General features: G+C 35.4%; 1 protein-coding gene across 1 annotated transcript; it reads right to left on the bottom strand.

Moving 5' to 3' along the window:
- Positions 1-1,537: 1,537 nt before the first annotated feature.
- Positions 1,538-19,666, bottom strand: LOC136799240 (EGF domain-specific O-linked N-acetylglucosamine transferase-like; the record flags this gene model as incomplete). Its single annotated transcript, XM_067055928.1, is given in 12 exon segments — positions 1,538-1,873; positions 2,228-2,282; positions 3,001-3,048; positions 3,606-3,697; positions 15,803-15,830; positions 16,063-16,124; positions 16,669-16,737; positions 17,769-17,855; positions 18,075-18,146; positions 18,667-18,759; positions 19,358-19,461; positions 19,572-19,666. Coding segments are annotated over 12 exon segments (940 nt in total), but the record flags the coding sequence as incomplete, so codon positions are not given.
- Positions 19,667-19,945: the final 279 nt, after the last annotated feature.

The raw sequence follows: 19,945 nt of genomic DNA, 5'->3' as shown, positions 1-19,945 counted from the left end.
ACAAGATTTAAGGATTACTGAAAAAATACTACTGCAGATGAACTAAACTCAAAAACTAAAACTTTACAATAAATTTACATTAGGACAAAGTAAAAATCTATCTTTAATAGCAACAAAGAAAAGAATATGCCTCAAAGTTTTAAAGCATTTAAATAGCTTTAAACAGAGCTAGTCAGAGCTTCAATTCAGTTCAGTAGGTATAGAGAATTCAAGATTTGAAAACAGACACTGCATTGGTTTACAAGACTAGAGAAAGATGTCAACCATCCACACGGTTCATGAAAAAAATAAAGTATTTATCAAAAAAAGGTTCTCTTTTTTTTGGTAATCAATTCCAACAAACAACAATCAAGATACCCTAACAGGATCCCACGGGTGTTAACAACAACAAAACCCACACCACCAAAATTGTAAAAATAAGTCAATATAATTTCTATCAACAATTTCTCGTCGTCGTAAGATGTTTTTTTTCCAAAATTCTGATACCAATCATGGCTGGAGTCATCATGTGTAGGAAACAAAACTGTGTATAACAAACAAAGTTTATTGAAAATCATCCCACGGTCATGGTAAAGCTAAAGATTTATCAACCAAACAAAACTGACGCCAAGTCAAATCTGTCGATTAAAAATTTCCATGAAAATTACAATCACAATCGAAACTTATCTCATAAAATGCTTTTTTCAACATTCTGGAGGGTTCAAAGTTAGATGTATCATATGTAAAGCCAAGCAATACATGAAAAGTCATTTGCTATCCCATTTGCCATGAGATATATGAGTCAAGAAATCAAACAAAAACCAACAAATCAAAAAACCAACAAGTCTCTTCACTTTCATGTCACATCGTGTTTATATGGGGTAACCAGAAAGTCAATCCACAAGAACAGCCATCTCCCTTTATGGAGTGTTCCAAAACTATTGGTAGGTTGTTTGGAAGTAAAGAAACCCACACAGTTTGATTTATTTTAAAGATTTTAACTTGAAAACAAACTGCATCTTTCTAGCAGCAAATACTCATGTTTCAACCTGCTACATAACAATTGCCAGTCGGGTCTGCTACTAACATGTAATAGTTTTATTATAACTGGGCTTGAGAATCCGTAAGGAACTTGTAACATATATTATATATATAGTTTATCAGTCGACTTGAATCATGATGCATTACTTATAATTCACTGGATGCATCTTTCGCTGTGAAAATAAAAACGGGCGTCAGTCAGGGCGTACGGAAGGCGTTTTGACACGGGAAATTATGGAGAAAGCCCGTTTTAATAAATATTTCCCTTTTGGAAAGCGGGAAATATTTAAAAATGTTATAAGTGCCACTACTTTCAAAAGATAATTCTTATCATTCGTACAATGACAAAAATTATTTCACATTCTTTTTTAATCGTCAATTACAGTGCAAAAAGGGGTGAGTTTTAAAAAAGGAAAAAAACAAGCAAAATTGTATAAAATGTTAGAAGAAAACTTATCATATTAACTTATAAACAAAATTTTCAAGAACTCAAATGGAAAATATTGACAGATAGGTATTTAATTTTAAAAATTATATTTCATTATAATTAATTGGTTAATAGAAAACTCTCTACCTATGTATTTACAATAGTTTTACATCAATTTATACACTATAAAAAATATCACCACAAATAACAAAACCGTCAGTAAAAAGTCTCTCATGTGATCTTTCCAACAGAACACCTCACAAGTTTTACCATCAAAATGATTGGGCCAAGTTAATAGATTTCTGTTCTTTCCTGGCGTCTCTTAAGAACCCCTTTTACAGCTTTCCCTAATATCCTCATAAATTCATCAACATTAAAAGCATAATTTGTGAATTTGGGATGTTCTCCTAAAGTTGGATGATGGCCCTGCATAGGAAAAAAAGAAAAGAAATTAACGAGCAGAATCTAAAGCGTTAAAAATCATCCCAAAACATTATCTATATTCTTATCTAGTAAAAAAGCGTGATCGGTATACATATTTAAATTAGGCTACTTCATATCTTCCTTCGTTTCGAGCGTAAAACTTCTACTCTTCGGGATATGCACACTGCTCTTGTTTTGAATATTGAATTTTTCCGGATACATCTCATGCGCACACTGGAAATACTTCCGGGTTTCATATTTGTATACGGAAAACCAAAGAATGGGTGCAATATTTTGTATCGTATCTATAGTTAAAGAAAGGGCGTTTGAGGGAGTAAAAAAAAACATATCTCGTACCTTATCTTGCTGGAACAGAAGTTCTTTATTCTCCCAAGTGAAGTATTCAACACCTCTGCAAAGATTGAAAAAGAGTTAGGTCAATACACTCATTTTGTTTTATAAGCATAACGTTTATAAGCATACTGAAGCTCAAATTTCCAGAAAAATTAAGCATATGCTAAGCATAACTTGAGGCTCAGCCAAAGAAATTTTTAGAATCATAATTTCCAAAGCTTCAGAAAATAACAGAAGAAAGAGTCATATATCATATATCATATGGTAAACATTCGAAAACAATTGAATGTCTTCATTTCTCTCAAGATTAAAGAGAGGGGAAAATGCTCGAAAAATCTTACCCCCCCCTTCATAATTTTTTTACCAAGCATAGGGTTAGGCATAGTCGAGGCTCAAAATTGAGCCTTACTTAAGCATAGTGAGGTTCAGCCGAAATTTACCGTATGCTTATAAAACAAAAAGAGTGTATCGCACCAATCAATCGAAAGTTTTTAAATTATATATCGAACGGAGGATCGAGACAAAAATATCACTAGATGCTAGAAATTTCCAACATGTTTTGGTCAGGGCCGTTCAAGGTAAGTTTTTAAATTATCATAGTATTGTTATAGCCATGCTCGGCGTCGGGTTGGCATGAAATGATTCTTTAGATTCGAAGCTAAACTGAACCAGATATTGTGAGTGTGTCTACAGTGACAATTGACAAGAAGAACATCTTCGAATAAGAAGATCAAATATACTAAAGACTTATAATATTCCTTACGATAATTTTTTACCTTATATTTGCTAGATCGCGATAACAATCCGGATCTTCTGTATTATAACTGGAAAAGCAAAAGAATTAAAAATATTGCGCAAAAATAATGAGCTCTTCCACAGACAATTTGAATATCCCGAGGGAATCAAAATTCGTAAAAAATCGGTTTCAGTCACTCTGTAATCTCCGACACGTTTTCACTCTAAGACCAGGGCTCCGTAAGGGAATCTGCCCAGGTTGACGCACCACTCTAATCTTTTTCGTCTAGTTTTCGCATTTAAAGTAAATGAGCTTTTGAGCGCGGTGATACGCTAAAGCAAAACAATCTCACCGAAATCAGAATTCAATCATGTTTTGATTATTTTGACTGAACAACCAGGTCCGATCATTACATTCGCCATATCCCTTTAGAGCAGAGCGTGGTATGCGCAGAATGGATGATCTGTTATGATATTACTTACTCTGAGAAAGTAAGGCGGCACTTGCCTACCTCGCCGCAAACCAAATAATAACCAGCTTTATCTGGATGGAGTGGTCTAATGCATGGTGAAATACAAGACTGACAAACGTGCAAAGTCATTCTTTTAGAACGCAATGAATGTATCGCATTTGATTTTTACTTACAGTTCAAATAAAGCACCCCAGTGTGGTTGAAAGAGTGAATGTGTCAATCCTGCACCATGCATGCCGATTAAGATATCACTATTGTGCGATCTCTGAAACACAAGTAAGATACAACATAATCCTTCGTTTCTTCGTTTGAACCAAAGAGAACCAAAAATGCTCCATAGAGTAAAGGATCACTTTTCTTAAAGTACTATACGTGTATGTTATCAAATGTACTTCGTTTGCCGGTCCTTGTAAATAGTCCAGGCAATATGGGGCATGAGGTACCACCTTGACGGCGAAAAAGGTTTGAAACTGGTTTTGGGTTCAAACACATCTATATTTTGAGAATCGCGATGGTTTTCAGGCTAACCAGGGGGCAATAACTTTTCAGAGGGGGTGTTTCGAGGGTACGTGGCAATCGTTTTTGGAGCCAATTTGCCTGGGGTAGGGTACTGCATTTCAAGATATCTCATAAACTACATATCAAAACTTATTAAAACTTTGCAGGGTTTTAGATAAAGGATCAAGGATTGTGTGTAAAGAATTTCAAGATGGTAGCAAGAATAATGTGTATTTTACAGAACCGAATATCAAAATTTTGTGAAAAAATCTAATTTAAACAAAAAATAAAACTTTTAAATTTTACACAGGGCCAAATTCTTCCATGAAATAGATGTTAATGCCTTCATTGCTCGTAGTCGGTATAGTTGTAGCATTGTGGAAAGTTTTATGGATTTTAGACGACTATTTTTTGATTTACAGTCCATTTATTTTGAAAAATTCGGTCAAAACTGCCCCAAAATACAAGAAAAATTTTTGACGTTTTTCTATATAGCTCAGCAAAAATACAAGCAAACCTCATTAAAATTTCACAGATGTTAGCTTTTAAGGCCAGAAACATTCAAGTGAAGTTTCGAGATGGTGGGATGAAAAATATGTATTTTACAGACCAGAATATATCGAATTTTTCATAAAAATTAAGATCTCTCTCTAGTTTTGACACCTCAAACGTTGTCTGAGACTCATATTTTCAATTAATTGAAGCATTTTTGTTGATAATATCTATAACTATATATACATTCTTAGTTTAGAAGTCTGACTTAACAGTGTTAAGTGCCTTTGGTATTTTACAGACCACTTTTCTGGCTACTTTTGATTTATTATTTTTTAAATAAAATTGACTCAATTTGAAATATCTCACTTGTCATCAAGTCATGTAAATCAAAGTTGAAACGCTTTTAAAGTTGTCATGTGTCGAAAATGCGTTTCTGTTTATTTTGAATTAGATGAAATTGGAAAAATGTAATAGTTTAAAGACCAGAAAATATACGGCATTTTCCATCAATAAAACTTTAAATAGTGAAATGATAATCGTAAGCATACATTTGACTTCATCAAGCTTACCAAAAATACATATCCCGAGCAGTTGATGCACGTACCCTAAAGCACTTTATATCTTTGGCAAGCAAATTCAGGCTAAAAGCGCTTGTTATCTCTAACACTCGTCATCTCGAAACTTTGCTATCTGGATCCACATCTTGATTCCTTGAGGTGTTTTTTACTGTTACAAAAAAGATGCCAAAAATAATGTAAAAAGCAAACAGTAGAGTGTATCTGGAAAAAAGGGGAACAGATTGGTACAAAAAAATCCTCAGGATCTGTTGCTATAACGGATTTTTCTAATAGAAAAATCGAGAATAAACGTTAGTGTTATGAATTCTGAGGATTTGTTATTCTACTTTCCTTCGGACACACTGTAGGATAGATATGACCAATAATATCATTATTCACCCAATTTTTTAAATTTTCAGTAACCTTTTTTCGATTCAAAAGACCTACGGCGATCATTCGTGCTGGTCTTATTATGTCAATATTTCTACCGTGCACGTGAATCATCTAGAACATCTCTTTTAGCCTTGAGAAATACAATCTTAAGTTTAAACTTACCAAGAATAATGTTGCGCTATCAATATTGGTACTCGCTATTATTTTTACAGGGAAACAAGAGACAATCGTCTTCAATGCAAGTTGAATGGTTTTAAAGAACCAAAATTGAATATCATTTTAGATTTGATCATTAGAAGATCCCTGTCTCAACGACCCATTGAATCTGTGCGAATAAGGTTAAGAAAAGTATCCAATGGGATTGACAATCTCTTGCTTTTAAGGGGTATTTTAAGACTTGGTGGCTATGATTAGCTTAGTGGTTGTTAGCTCAGTTGGTTTGGTGTGTAGGGGTGAGTCCATTGAGTTTCAAGCCCGAAGGGCTAGAGGTCAATCTCTTTGGTAGGATTTGAAGCCAACAAATCCTACCAAAGTTGCGCGGCCTTGAGCGACCCGCCTGGTTTTTACACAAATGACAGATTGAAACTAAAATTTACCGCTTAATTTCGAAAAATATATCACTCAAAAACAAAGGAATAGCTAGATTCAATCCGTCATCAAAAATGCGGCGCATATTTTAAGGCTTCAATTTTTCTTGCCTGAGAAAGGTTAGAGATTGACCTCTAGCCCTTCGGGCTTGAAACTCAATGGGTGAGTCATAGTACAGGTTAACAAGCCTTGACCGCTACTACCGAATTCTCCTCATTGCTCGCCTGGGAAGATAATGATTTAGAAAGAAGCACATCTCAACGTTGTCTCAAGGAGTTCGGCGATCAGATGCATAGTAGTCATCAGTTAATGTGATTCAGCAATGCAGGTCTAAGGTGGTCGTATAAAAGTTGGAGGTAGCCATTACACAGTTTAGCGTAGCGTAAGCAACATCCCATCCCGTCTTGGTTAAATTGATTCGAATAAAAAGACCTGAGTGAGAATCAACCGCATAATCTAGCGTAGACTGAAGCTACTTTCTTCTTTAGATTTTTATGCTGAGAATTGAAAACCTTTTCAAAACCAGCATAAAAAAGGCTTTTTTCCACAAGTTCCCAGATAAATCTCTCGTATCAGATCGCCATTTCAACCCTCTAATCTAAAGTGATGTTGTGAATGTGATCTCTCGTACAACTTAGTGGATCAACCAGGGTCTGTTCGGATATAACCAATAAATGCAAAAAATTTTCTCATCTGATGCAGTATAAGGCCCAAAGTACAAATTTTACTGATCTTTCTGGGTTACGGATACCACCATACTCTCTTTAAGTTGATACAGCAAAATCTTCATTAGTAGTGTCTTAAAGATATCGACGAAAAACTGTATTACTTTAGAACTAGGAAAAGGTTTTAAAGCCTAGAAAGTAATGTCAAGCTTGGCTTAAAGTGCCGATACCGATGGCTTTGATCTGGAATTTAGATAAGGTACTGTACGCCACCTTGAATGTTGCATGTATCCTACTAATCTAGGTTGTCCTACTAGTACTAATACAAGCTTAATAGTTATCAAGATTATTAAACTTAAAGGTTTTCTTTTTAAAATAAGAGTGATATCGTTTGCTTACTCATCAATTTTAATTCACAAACTTTCTCCCATTGGATTGACACGTATGTGGAGCAAGATTGGTCAGAAAGAGGAATAGAAAAACATTCTCAGCATAATAGAAATCAGTGATCACGACGGCCCTTATGTCATTTTCGACGTCAAGAAACCACGTTTCGAGCCACGATACAAACATATCCGAATCGAAACCAATTTCAACGCCGCTTCATTTGTATCTGATGTTGAGAAAATCCCCTTCGCAGCCGTTTACGGACTTGAGTCATCAGAGGACAAGGTACACTGTTTCAATGAACTGTTTTTATCTTGTTTAAACGAACATGCACCACTTGTCAAATGCAAAATAACGAGACCACCGGCCCCATGGCTGAAAGAACTTAATCTATCTGCTAAGCTCCGCGAGCGTGACCAACTACGATCTCGAGCACATCAACGACCCCATAACGAACAAGCATGGGGTGCATTCCGTAAAGTCCGAAACGAAGTAAAGAAACACATACGCAATACCAAATCAAACTTTTATAAAAAAGCACTATCATCGAGACGCCCGAAAGAAGTTTGGAATGCCATCTACCGGATTTTAAATCCAAACCCAAAGAGTATTGACGCTGACCGCGTGTTTCTCGGCGATCGAAGAAAGACGAGAAACGAGTTTCTCAACGGTTTCGCAGGCTAGCGCCTTATGCTGCTTTATATATCTTATGCACGCAGATTGGGACAAGCTGCGCGCATGCGTTGAAAATATATTTAAAATGGTACCTTTCGATTCTGATAATCCTCGCATTTGCAGAAGAGCGCTAACTGAGATTAGTTAAGTTAACCAAAGCAAAATGGCAAATCAAGAGCTTCAAGATCAAATCAAGAAAATTGTCGAGGATGAATTAAACAAGGAAGGAAACGTGGTGGCAAAGTTACAACAAAGATTAGAAAGAAAAAGATCATACGACCAAACTGAATTTGACAAAAAGGGCCACGATGAACAATTCAAACATACAATCAATGTTTTGGAAAATGTCGACGACGCTCTGGATGCACTTGAAAAAGGTGACAACAACTCAGCAACCGGATTTATGAAACAAGGTAAGAAACTTTTAGAAGACAGAATTTCCATTATCAAATTAGCAGACAAGGAAGGATGGGGTGTCGTAAACACTACAAACAAAACCTTCTTCTCTCGACTGGGGACCTCAGTGAGAAACATCTGAAAGAAGCAAGAAAATCGTTCGAGCAATTCAGATCGAGAATCGAAACAGAGAAAAAAGCACACAAGGAATCCTCTTTCACTCAAAGTTTAAACGAAATTCAATGCTTTAACTGCAGACGCATGGGACATTATGCCAGTTATTGTCCTTTAGTTCAAAAAGAACAACCTCAGGTTCCTGTATCATCAAAAACGTCATCAAGTTCCTCTAGTTCTACATCAAAACATAAATCATCGTCATCCAAAAGTGGGAAAAGAAATTAAAAGACTGAAAGTGTTTCAAAAAGACATTTTCTCATTATTATGGTTACTTGTTATTAAGTTTTTTTAATTGAATTTTTTATTAGTGTTGAGGAAAGTCTATACTTCTTTCGTTAATAATAAGTCCTTTTATCAACTTCAGAATACTGGGAGAATTGTCAAGGGGGGAATTCTTTTGTCGCTTTATGGTTATCTGCTTATTTTTGGCCTTTACTCACACCTAATGGCACAATTTTCTTGCCTTTTTTTAAACAATTTCTTGCACTTGACCATTACCTTATTAACAATTCTAACTGTGTATTTTTGATGTTTTTGCGAGTTTTTATTCGCTAGCTTTATACATTGTATTTGATGAATGAAACGATTCAAGATTTATTGTCATTTTTTCTGAACAGATTTTATTTTCTTTACATGTCATTCTTGAGATTTTGACCATCAGCAATTTTCAAACTTTTACAAGGAACTTTGCACTGTGGCAAAGACAGGTGTTATTTTCTGCTTTCTCTTGTTTTTCATGTACGAAACGTTACAATTAAATTACGGAGTTGAAACAATTTTGGATATCACTGCCACGTTTGCACATATCAACTTGGAGATGTCAATGCCTCGTTGCACACATCTATTTAGAGATATGGTTGCCTCGTTGCGCCTATTATTTTGAAAGATATCCCTGCCGTCGTTGCATATATCGCTTGTTGTTGATCGTGGTATCAATGCCTCGTTGCACATACCACCTTACAAGGTATGAGAGTTACATTTACATTTTTTCTATATTTTTTCTTTACCATTCAGAGGCAACTACACAGGATTTATTGTCATTTATTTCGGAACAGATTTTTATTTTCTTTACATGTCATTCTTGAGATTTTGACGATCAGCGATTTTCAAACTTCTACAAAGAACCTTGCAAGGTGGCAAAGACAGGTGTTAATTTCTGCTTTCTCTTGTTTTTCATGTACGAAACGTTACAATTAAATTACGGAGTTGAAACAATTTTGGATATCACTGCCACGTTTGCACATATCAACTTGGAGATGTCAATGCCTCGTTGCACACATCTATTTAGAGATATGGTTGCCTCGTTGCGCCTATTATTTTGAAAGATATCCCTGCCGTCGTTGCATATATCGCTTGTTGTTGATCGTGGTATCAATGCCTCGTTGCACATACCACCTTACAAGGTATGAGAGTTACATTTACATTTTTTCTATATTTTTGATCTTATGACCTTACTTGTTCTGGTGCTACAGAAGGAGCCTTGACCGCTGCATTCGTTGGGGCCATCATTCCTCAGGTTTTTATTCTCCTACAGACAACCCTCTAGTGAAACTTGCGCTTGAAGGTGATAGAAATTTCAATGCTAGCAGAAACTTAAATTCAAAGAAGAACAGCAAGGAACCTTTAACCTCAGATCTTATTCTTATTCGTCATGCTAAAAGATTCCAATTTCCTAGTAACCTTGGCACTTAACGTTACGTAGTTACAACATTTGCGTTTCTTGTCTTTTTTCTCCTCGTGTTCAATGCAATATGATTCCAAAATTAAATTAAGATTTGTTCTTTATATCTTTACCACTCCAAGCTAAGACGAGAAATAGTGGAGAAGCGTGTTTCTCGGCGATCGAAGAAAGACGAGAAACGAGTTTCTCAACGGTTTCGCAGGCTAGCGCCTTATGCTGCTTTATATATCTTATGCACGCAGATTGGGACAAGCTGCGCGCAATGCGTTGAAAATATATTTAAAATGGTACCTTTCGATTCTGATAATCCTCGCATTTGCAGAAGAGCGCTAACTGAGATTAGTTAAGTTAACCTTTTTAACTCTTTTTTCCTAATTTTTTCTTATATGTGTAAACCGAGACGATCAAATTTCTACGGCCCGTTCGATAAGAAACAAAGACAACGAAATCTGTGAAGAAGTGGTTTCGAACAAACGTTGAATGTACGATTAGTACCGAAAATTTACAAATGTAGAAATATTTTTGTTTAACAAATTGTACGTAAAGGGAGGGAAGACCTTTAACCTCCGAAGGTTGGGGTGACGGATGCCATCGGTTCGGAGATAATGTTTCCTCCAGAATAAACAGCCACTGGGGGTTTTACGCTACATGCTTCGTCACAAACTTTATTTTTTATATTTTTACGAGTTTATTTTTGGAATTCTTGTTGTAAACTGAAAAGCGGAAAAATTATCATTGTTTTAGTGTTAACCAGATTGTTATGGTGTTACTATGCTTCAGTATTTTTCACTGGTCGATCGTTCCATAATCATTTAACTTTTATATCATATGAGCGTGATGTTCAAAAGATAAAATAAATGATCGCTTTACTTTTCACTTATAGGTGTTATATTATATACGTATATATTATCTCAGTTAGTCGTGTTCAATGCAATATGATTCCAAAATTAAATTAAGATTTGTTCTTTATATCTTTACCACTCCAAGCTAAGACGAGAAATAGTGGAGAACAAACGCACTTAATGAACATTATAACACAACCGCAGTAAGGCTACTGAACTCTGTACCTAAGCCTGAAGAAACGTTGCGAAACTTGATTGATACACTTCCTGATAATCCGAACACATTTAGCTTCTCTAAAACCACCTACTCGGGCGTAAGAAAAGCAATCCTCTCACTCCGTAATGATTGCTCCACCGGACAAGATAAGATACCTTCGAAATTCTTAAAACTTTGTATTAACGAAATCACCAGTCCAATTTGTCACATAATAAACACTGCAATCGAGGAGAACGTTTTTCCAAACCAATGGAAAATCTCGAAGATCACGCCTATTCCGAAAGTCGATGAACCAAGTGAACCGTCAGATTACCGACCGATATCCATTCTCCCAATCCTTTCAAAAGTATACGAAAGAATTCTAATGCTTCAAATGGTCGATCACATCGAATCCCGTAAACTTCTATCCAACCACCAGTCTGGATTTCGAAAAGGACACTGTACGATCACAACATGTATGAAAATCAAGAGTGATATCATCAAGGCGATGGATAGTGGTGAAGTCACTCTTTCTGTGATGGCCGATTTCTCGAAAGCATTTGACACAGTCGATTTCGAAATAATGATTGAAAAACTTCATAAACTTAACTTTTCAAAGTCTGCATTGCTACTAATGGCAAGTTACCTATCGAACCGTCTACAATTCGTACAGATCAATGACAAGGAATCGAACAGTCTTACCGTACTAAATGGTGTTCCCCAAGGAAGTATCCTCGGCCCTGTTCTATTTAATATCTACGTTCATGACATGTCAATAAATACTGATGCGGAGTGTATGCAATATGCAGACGACACCAGCCTGTATCGTCATACAAGACCCCAACACCTCGTAGAGTACACTGAAAAAATCAACAACGACATCAAAGATCTCCAGAGATGGTCGAAAACCCAGAATCTTCTATTCAATTCGAAAAAGACGAAAACCGTGCTATTCTCGACACAACAAATGGCCAGACGACACCAGTTTGAATACGAGATAAAATCGCTTGACGAAAAAACCATCGAACGTGTCAAAACATTCAAACTCCTCGGTATAACGTTTAGTGAGGATATGAAATGGAACGCTCATATAAAAAAAGCCACGTCTAAAGCATATGGTACACTCAAGTCACTTTGTCGTATTGTGATGAAGCGTTTTCATGTAATAAGAAACATTAATTGCAAAAAAACAGGAAATCAATTTGGGGGCTAACGACACTTCCGCTAGGCCCCATAAACGACGTTATATAATACACAAAACGACTTCCGTCCGGGTCCTAACGGCAATCCATTGTGAAATTGCATATCAGACAAATGATATAAAAGGACCCAAAAACATGACAGAGGGAAGAAAAGAGACGGAAAAAGAAAGGAAAAGAAGAAGATCGGAGAAAGAGAGAACGGTCGTGAAGTAGAGCGCAACAAGATCTTGCAACTACAGTTCACATCGGATGACTTATGTCCGAACGGATGACTTATGTCTGAACGGAATTACGCTATCATTTACCGCACATCTGGAAGATAGAGACTAATATACTAAGTAGGTTTTATTTGATTTTCTAATCGTCATCTTTGTAACAAGTTCTAATTCAAAATAATACTTTTTATTTTATATCTCAAAGTGGAGATCTATCTTGTCAGTTTCTTGTGTCTTGGCCTTTCTATATCTTCATATATAGATCGTGCGAAATCTACCTGTTTGAACTCGGATCGCGTGACACTTTAGGAAGAATTAAGGTCGGACATTCAGCCTTTTCATACACAGATAAAATACCCGTGTCACAGTATCAAGCGCTACCTACCTTACCATCTACGGAAGCAGCTTGCAGAATCACTTGTATTGAGCCAGCTCGACTACAGCAATGCTCTTTTCATTAACGCACCATCCTACCTCATCCAGCAGATGCAGCGGATACAAAACGCAACCGCTAGTTTCGTGAGAGGCCGCTACTCAAACGTATCAGACGTGATCTCGCTGAAATGGTTACCAATACGCGAGAGAGCAGAATTTAGCATGGCTAAACTTGCATGGAAATCCATCAACTCTAATAACTGGCCAACTTTCCTTCCGACGGAAAAAAAGACACCTCGAGAAGGTTTGAGAAACCCTGTTCACGCTGGCACAATGTTGGCTTGTCCGAATATTATTATGGGTAGTTTTGAATACGACTCTTCGCGTATATTCAATGGACTTCCCCAAAAATGTCGGGATGAATTAGATTATAACATATTTTGTAGTGAAACTAAAAGGCATTTTTTGGATCAAGGTCTCGCTAGGAGCCTTGTATGAATTTAAAGTATTTTCATGTCTTGAATCTCAAAGTCCAGCTATTTACTTGGGATTTTACTCTGCTCATGACTTGATTCCAATTTAACAATAACTATCCTTTTGATAACTATAATAGACTTGCGAGAGTTTTAACCTTGTGATAACCAACTCAGCTATTCTTTACGATCGTCAACTATATAACAACATACTTTCTCACTTTTAATAAATATTTCATTATTTAGTATTTTTTTTCATATTGCTTATCGTTTTTAGCTGGGACGTTGCCACATCTAACTCCAAATCCTTTAACGCCTTGTATCTCTTAGTTATCTTCCATCGTATTGATTAACTTATCCCTATTCCGTAGCCAGTAGCAGTAGTTACACTCCGGTCATTATTCTTTAGAGCAACTATCCCCTATTTGTTTAATTATTTGATTTTAATTAGTTTTGAGTTATTCTAATGATATTTTATTTATTTACTACTCCTGGACATTCTGCAATTCCAAGTCATACTCTTGTGTCACTCTTACATCCCTCGTCAATCGTATTTACTCTACTAATTTCCTAGATCCAACAGCCTACCTAGCCTCCTGGTCTGGTCGTACTTTATTTTACTGTCCATGGAGGAATTAGTTCTATTAGTTGTTATCAATAGTTGTATCAATTTTGTAGTATTTTATAGCTTAATCTAAATTCAAACTTTTTACACATACATTTTACACCGGTCTTGCACAAGCCACTAGCACTACGTTCACTCAGTCTACTTTTGCCAAGCTCATATTACTCTACAACGGTATTTGATCGAACGTACTTGGCTTTACAAACTTTTAGCCTTCTAGTCTCTAGTTACAACCGGTCTCAGTATTTTTAATGAACATCATATTTTTTATACGCTACATATATATTTATCATACTCAATTTCCAGGTGAAGAGCCAATTGTAAAACTTTGGAGATACTGTGAAATATATCGTTATTATTATTATTATCGTTATTAATAGAACAATAGGCAGAAACTGTCCCGTTATGAAATATGTGTCTGATATGAAATGGGAACACTTGTGTAAAAATAAAACCTTTAAAGTTTGAGTCATTATTAAGTCTTTTCGGCTACAATGTAAACACATGTTGACTGTGTCAGTCTTGTTTGATAGTGCAGCATAATACTTTAAATTTATTCACTTTCAGCTACTTTTATATAGATATACTCAAAAAAGGGAAGGCTTAGTCTGTAAAATACCAATCAGATAAATAAAATGTTTAAGGGATATATTTGTTTGTCTGCTTCCACAAGTCAACGTAGCGGGGTTTCGTGTAACGCTTTATATATCTGGTCTGTAAAGTACATTTTCCATCTATCGTCTCATCATCTGATTTAAATGAGAAGACGCATTTTCGACACATAATGAAATTTTAAAAGCATTTCAACTTGATTTACATGACTGGATGACAATTGAGATATTTCAAATTGATCCAATTTTTATTTAAATCAAAAGCAGCCAGAAAAGTAGTCTGTAAAATACCAAAGGCACTTAACAACTGTTAAGTCAGACTTCTAAACTAAGAATGTATATATAGTTATAGATATATCAACAAAAATGCTTCAATTAATTGAAAATATGAGTCTCAGACAACGTTTGAGGTGTCAAAACTAGAGAGAGATCTTCATTTTTATGAAAAATTCGAAATATTCTGGTCTGTAAAATACACATTTTTCATCCCACCATCTCGAAACTTCACTTGAATGTTCCTGGTCTTAAAAACTAACATCTGTGAAATTTTAATGAGGTTTGCTTGGCTTTTTGCTGAGCTATAAAGAAAAACGTCAAAATTTTTTCTTGTATTTTGGGGCAGCTTTGACCGAATTTTTCAAAATAAATGGACTGTAAATCAAAAAATAGTCGTCTAAAATCCATAAAACTTTCCACAATGCTACAACTATACCGACTACGAACAATGAAGGCATTGACATCTATTTCATGGAAGAATTTGGCCCTGTGTAAAACTTAAAAGTTTTATTTTTTGTTTAAATTAGATTTTTTCACAAAATTTTGATATTCGGGTCTGTAAAATACATATTTTTCTTGCTACCATCTTGAAATTTTTCACACACAATCCTTGATGCTTTATCTAAAACCCTGCAAAGTTTTAATAGGTTTTGATATGTAGTTCATGAGATATCTTGAAATGCAGTACCCTACCCCAGGCAAATCGGCTCCAAAAACGATTGCCACGTACCCTCGAAACACCCCCTCCAAAATGTTATTGCCCCCTGGTAGCCTGAAAACCATCGCGATTCTCAAAATATAGATGTGTTTGAACCCAAAAACAGTTTCAAACCTTTTTCGCCGTCAAGGTGGTACCTCATGCCCCATATTGCCTGGACTAAAACCTCTAGAGGGATCGGGAATGAAAGAAAATCGCTATTTTGCGAATTTTAGCTTGTCTTGACAAAAGCAATAGAGAAAAATAGTTCGGTAAAGATTTCGTTAATACAGGAATTCTTAGTCAAACCAAAAGGACATTACATCATTCTACTCCATGGTCTTACCTTCATTTGTTCGAGGAATGGCATCTCTCTGAAATCAAAAAAAGATGAACTTTTTATAATGGTCTTTTCTGGCGTGATACTTATGAGCAGAAGTTATCGATCAAATCGTTTAGTATTATGCAGTGAATTTTACGCGAGCGATTTAACTGAGTTTAAAAAAAGAAGGTAAGGTGAGGTATTGTTTTATAAAACAGTCAAATCGATTTCAAACATCCGAGCTTCAAACGAAGCATGAAAGAATGGAAACGCCCTTATAGTACCTGTATTTATAATCGACAACAGTAACGTTCAAAATCTTGACTCTTTTCATGGCACCAACCAACTAAGAAGAAAATGGTGAATTTATCATGCACAACAAAGAATTCCCAACCAAAATATCACAAATTCAACCATAATTAAAAGAAACAAGTAAATGAGTAAATGAGTTCAAGGTATCTAAAGATTCTATAAATTTGGGCACCGGAAAATTATCCTGTGTTATTTTTTCTGGACACACCTGTAGCAAATTTTATGCTTTTCGGCCTGGCTTCAGATCGAATATAACGCCTGGCTTTTGATCTTAACACAAGAAGGTTTACAGTTTTCGGTTCCGCAAAAATGACTTGTTTGAATCAATTAATTTTAACGGTGGACAAATTCCTTCATTCTCAAAAGATTTGAACAAAGACTCGAAAAAATAAACAACAGAATTTCGACTACAAAACCAACAGCCCCACCTGAAAAGAGTAGGTCTCTGCCCCCTCCTCCATTAAAAGGGAACGGAATCCAGATCAAGCCTCGACCCCGCAGAGTGGGGATGCGATGAGCACACAGTGAAGGGGTATCAAGCAGTAATAAAGGGGTTAGATATGTGCAGCCATACCTACCTCATCTCTGTTTAAAATGCGTCTGTATTGAGTGCTTCTTGTTAATAAAGTGACGCGTACGATGTCCTTCTAAAAATCAAAACCATGGTTAATAAAATCTCTACTTCCACTTTTTTGAAAATATCACAATGCTCTTTTTAAGAAAAACTATAAATTTCTGTTGAAGATAAGCTGTTCTTCATTTCTTTGCACTTTGAGCCACAAAATGGTTAAAAATTCGCATTACTAGGACAAAACTGAAGGTGTTATATAGGCTTTTATACCTACTTCTATCAGGTATCCCATGCGTTTTTGAGCCATATTGTTCTTATAAAGTGTTTCTTATAGAACCAGATACGCGAGTATCGTTGAGAAAATATAAAGTTAGTTATTATCATCTGATATTAAACACCTAAATTATGTGATTTTGAAGAAACAATATATTTTTACTCACGTTGAACTGTTAAAATGTTAAAAAACTAAGGCTTTCTATTATAAATTGTAAGTGAGATAAACCGAAAATGAATAGATTCAAGATTATTTCCAATTGAATGAATTCAAAGTGCAGTTTCATAGAAAACTTAATTTCTTCACTATAGCACAAATGTGTTGGTCGTCCAGTGATCGTAAAAGGCGCTTGTTTATCTGATCATTTCTCGTGCGTCTCTGTGCAAAAATACCCATGGCAAGTTATGCCATAAAACACAACGTAACACATAGACTAGAGTCTACTTCTGGCTGAACTTTGCTTTTTTACATTTTTTTACGACGCTGAGTCCAGTGAAGTAGACTAGGAGCATTTGACGGGGTCACCATTTTGAGAGAAAATGTTAAAAATCCAAATAACAATAAAGCTACTTGGAGTTGAAAGATATAATCAAAAATGAGAAACAAACATCAATAACAGATTTTCAATCCCTGATTTTCAAATAAAAACATTGCTTCATACTATTTTTACCTTCCAAAAACAACTAAAATCTGGCGGACTGTTTTACAGTCTGCCTAAGCAAAAGCATATTACCATATACTACCAGGCCACTTAATCGCACCATCCAGTCTATAAAAAAAATTGATCCCGGGCTGCGTAGCACAGAGTAAGAAAATGTATTATTAACACTTACGTCAAATTGATCTTGAGAGATTCCGAGTCGATCCATTAAATGTTCATTGAAAGCTTCAAAGAAAGTTGAACCGTGACAATGAAGGGCCTTCAAGAAAATATTTAAAAGTAAAAGCCTCACATCGCAATGTTCGTGTTTAAGAGCCTTTACAAAAGCTACAGGTAAGATAAGCTGGAGACACAAAGGAACATACATAGAAGCATTCATAAAATACAAAATCTGAAACCTTAAAAAGCGGGAAAAGCACATAATATTATTTTTGATTTTCAGTTATAAAAGAAATACATTGAAACTCAGTTAGTTTACCACAGGCATATTGTAGAACAATCCGTACGGCATCCGAGGTGGGAGAGAGAATATCGCGTCTTGGAAACACACCTATTAAAGTAAGAAATAGAGAAGAATTTTCAAACATTATTGTGAGATACCAACCATTATGGCATATGGGTAAGAACCAAAACACCATTTATTATACAAGCTTTGACTAAAATTAGTCTTTCATTGAGCTATTCCAGAATAAAATTTTATTTCCCCATGTCAGGGAGTTTTCCATCTAGGGGATACCCTAAAATCCTAAAATATCCCAGGAGTTAGCAAAACATTTCTTGAAAAGTCCAAAGAATCACCTCCTCAATAATCGGTCAAAATTCCAGGGGAGTTTGACCAAAGAATTCAATGGTTTGAATGAATTGACTTTCTTAACATCGGGTGTAGAATCGTTTTTTTAGAATAGCCCTTTTTGTCGTAGTGAATACCTCACCAAAAACCGGAATTTTTCATTCCGTTTCTTGCTGAGTTCCACTTTGATGATTAACGAGAAAAAAAAGCCTGACGTCTAGAATAGGCTAATTTGTTGTTATCAATTCATTTCGGCTTCTTAACTGAACAAATTACTTACACGCTTTCCTTTGTATTTTGATAAATAACTCAATGGATGTTTTGAAAATGCTGGCCAAACATCTTCAAACAAATCGAAATAGTTCGAATTTGTCTGAAACAATAACAATAAAGTTAAGTTTATACTACATTACTAATCTCACAGAACATAGTGACACATTGATTTAACAATGAAACAAGAACAGCAGGTAGACTATTAAGATTTTTGGTATCGTCAATTCTTTTCTATTTGTTAGGTGTGTTCGAAAAGATGAAGAGATGAAGTTTTTGCACTCCCTCCTTTTCCAAAATCTTCTGATTCATAAGGAAGGGGATGGTGAATATCCATCTTTTAAGGAATATCCATTTCTTTATACCTAGAATTCCTCCTTATATTGACGAAGACACTTCTGATAATAAGGTTACTGTACACTGAACATTTTCTAATTTTAATTGTTTTTAATTAGCAAAATTTTTACATAAAAAACGCATCGACAAGTTTGTAAGAGAACTTTGACCTGAATGAAGTACTAGTTTTAAGTACGAAATATTCTAATTCTAATAAACTCATTTTGTTGTTTTTCATGTATTGAGAAGTCAAAATGAACATTTTCGGACTCTCTTTTATACTAAATTACTGTACAAGTACCTCTAAATTTAGTATTGGATAAAAAAACTTTCCTACGGGGTGCCAGTGAACAAAACATTCTTACAGGGTCCCAGTGAACAATATTGATGTCTTCATTGAAACTGCCATTGATGTGTTGCGATGCATACAAGTTGACAAAGTCACAGAAATGATGGTAAAGGTTGAAGCCTGAGGAAAAGAAAAGTTGAAACATCTTGATTGTCCTTTTTGCATCAGATTGTTATTAAATTATTTCTAAAGCGAATGTTCAAAAGATGGTAATGACGCATTTGTTAAACCTGAGTCAAGCTTCATGAAAATAGTTGGCTGAGTGATTGTAACATCGCAGTTCATTGATGCCGTCATTTCCCCAAAATTCAAGAAGTCTGCTTTCCTATAAAAGTAGAAAAATCCATTTATAATACTCGTCTGAGCGCTCTGTAAGGTTTATCCAGGAAAAATGTTGAGTACCGATATAGTCGAACGTGCGCACCGCACTGGGCTCAACTTCAGATTTTCCCGTTATTAGAAGGCCCAATTGTAACATTTCAAATATTTAGTATTAGGTAGCAAATATACTTTGTCCGTTTTGGCTGAAACTCGTCCCCAGGCCCCAAAAATCAAAATTTTCAAAAAATGAAAAAAACACCCCCAGATATTCACCCAAGGAACA

The sequence above is a fragment of the Clytia hemisphaerica genome, unplaced genomic scaffold, assembly GCF_902728285.1.
Source record: "Clytia hemisphaerica strain Z4C2 unplaced genomic scaffold, Clytia hemisphaerica genome assembly, whole genome shotgun sequence".
Classification (NCBI taxonomy): domain Eukaryota; kingdom Metazoa; phylum Cnidaria; class Hydrozoa; order Leptothecata; family Clytiidae; genus Clytia; species Clytia hemisphaerica.
The sequence above is the reverse complement of the archived record's forward strand: the minus strand, read 5'-3'. Positions and strand labels throughout refer to the sequence as shown.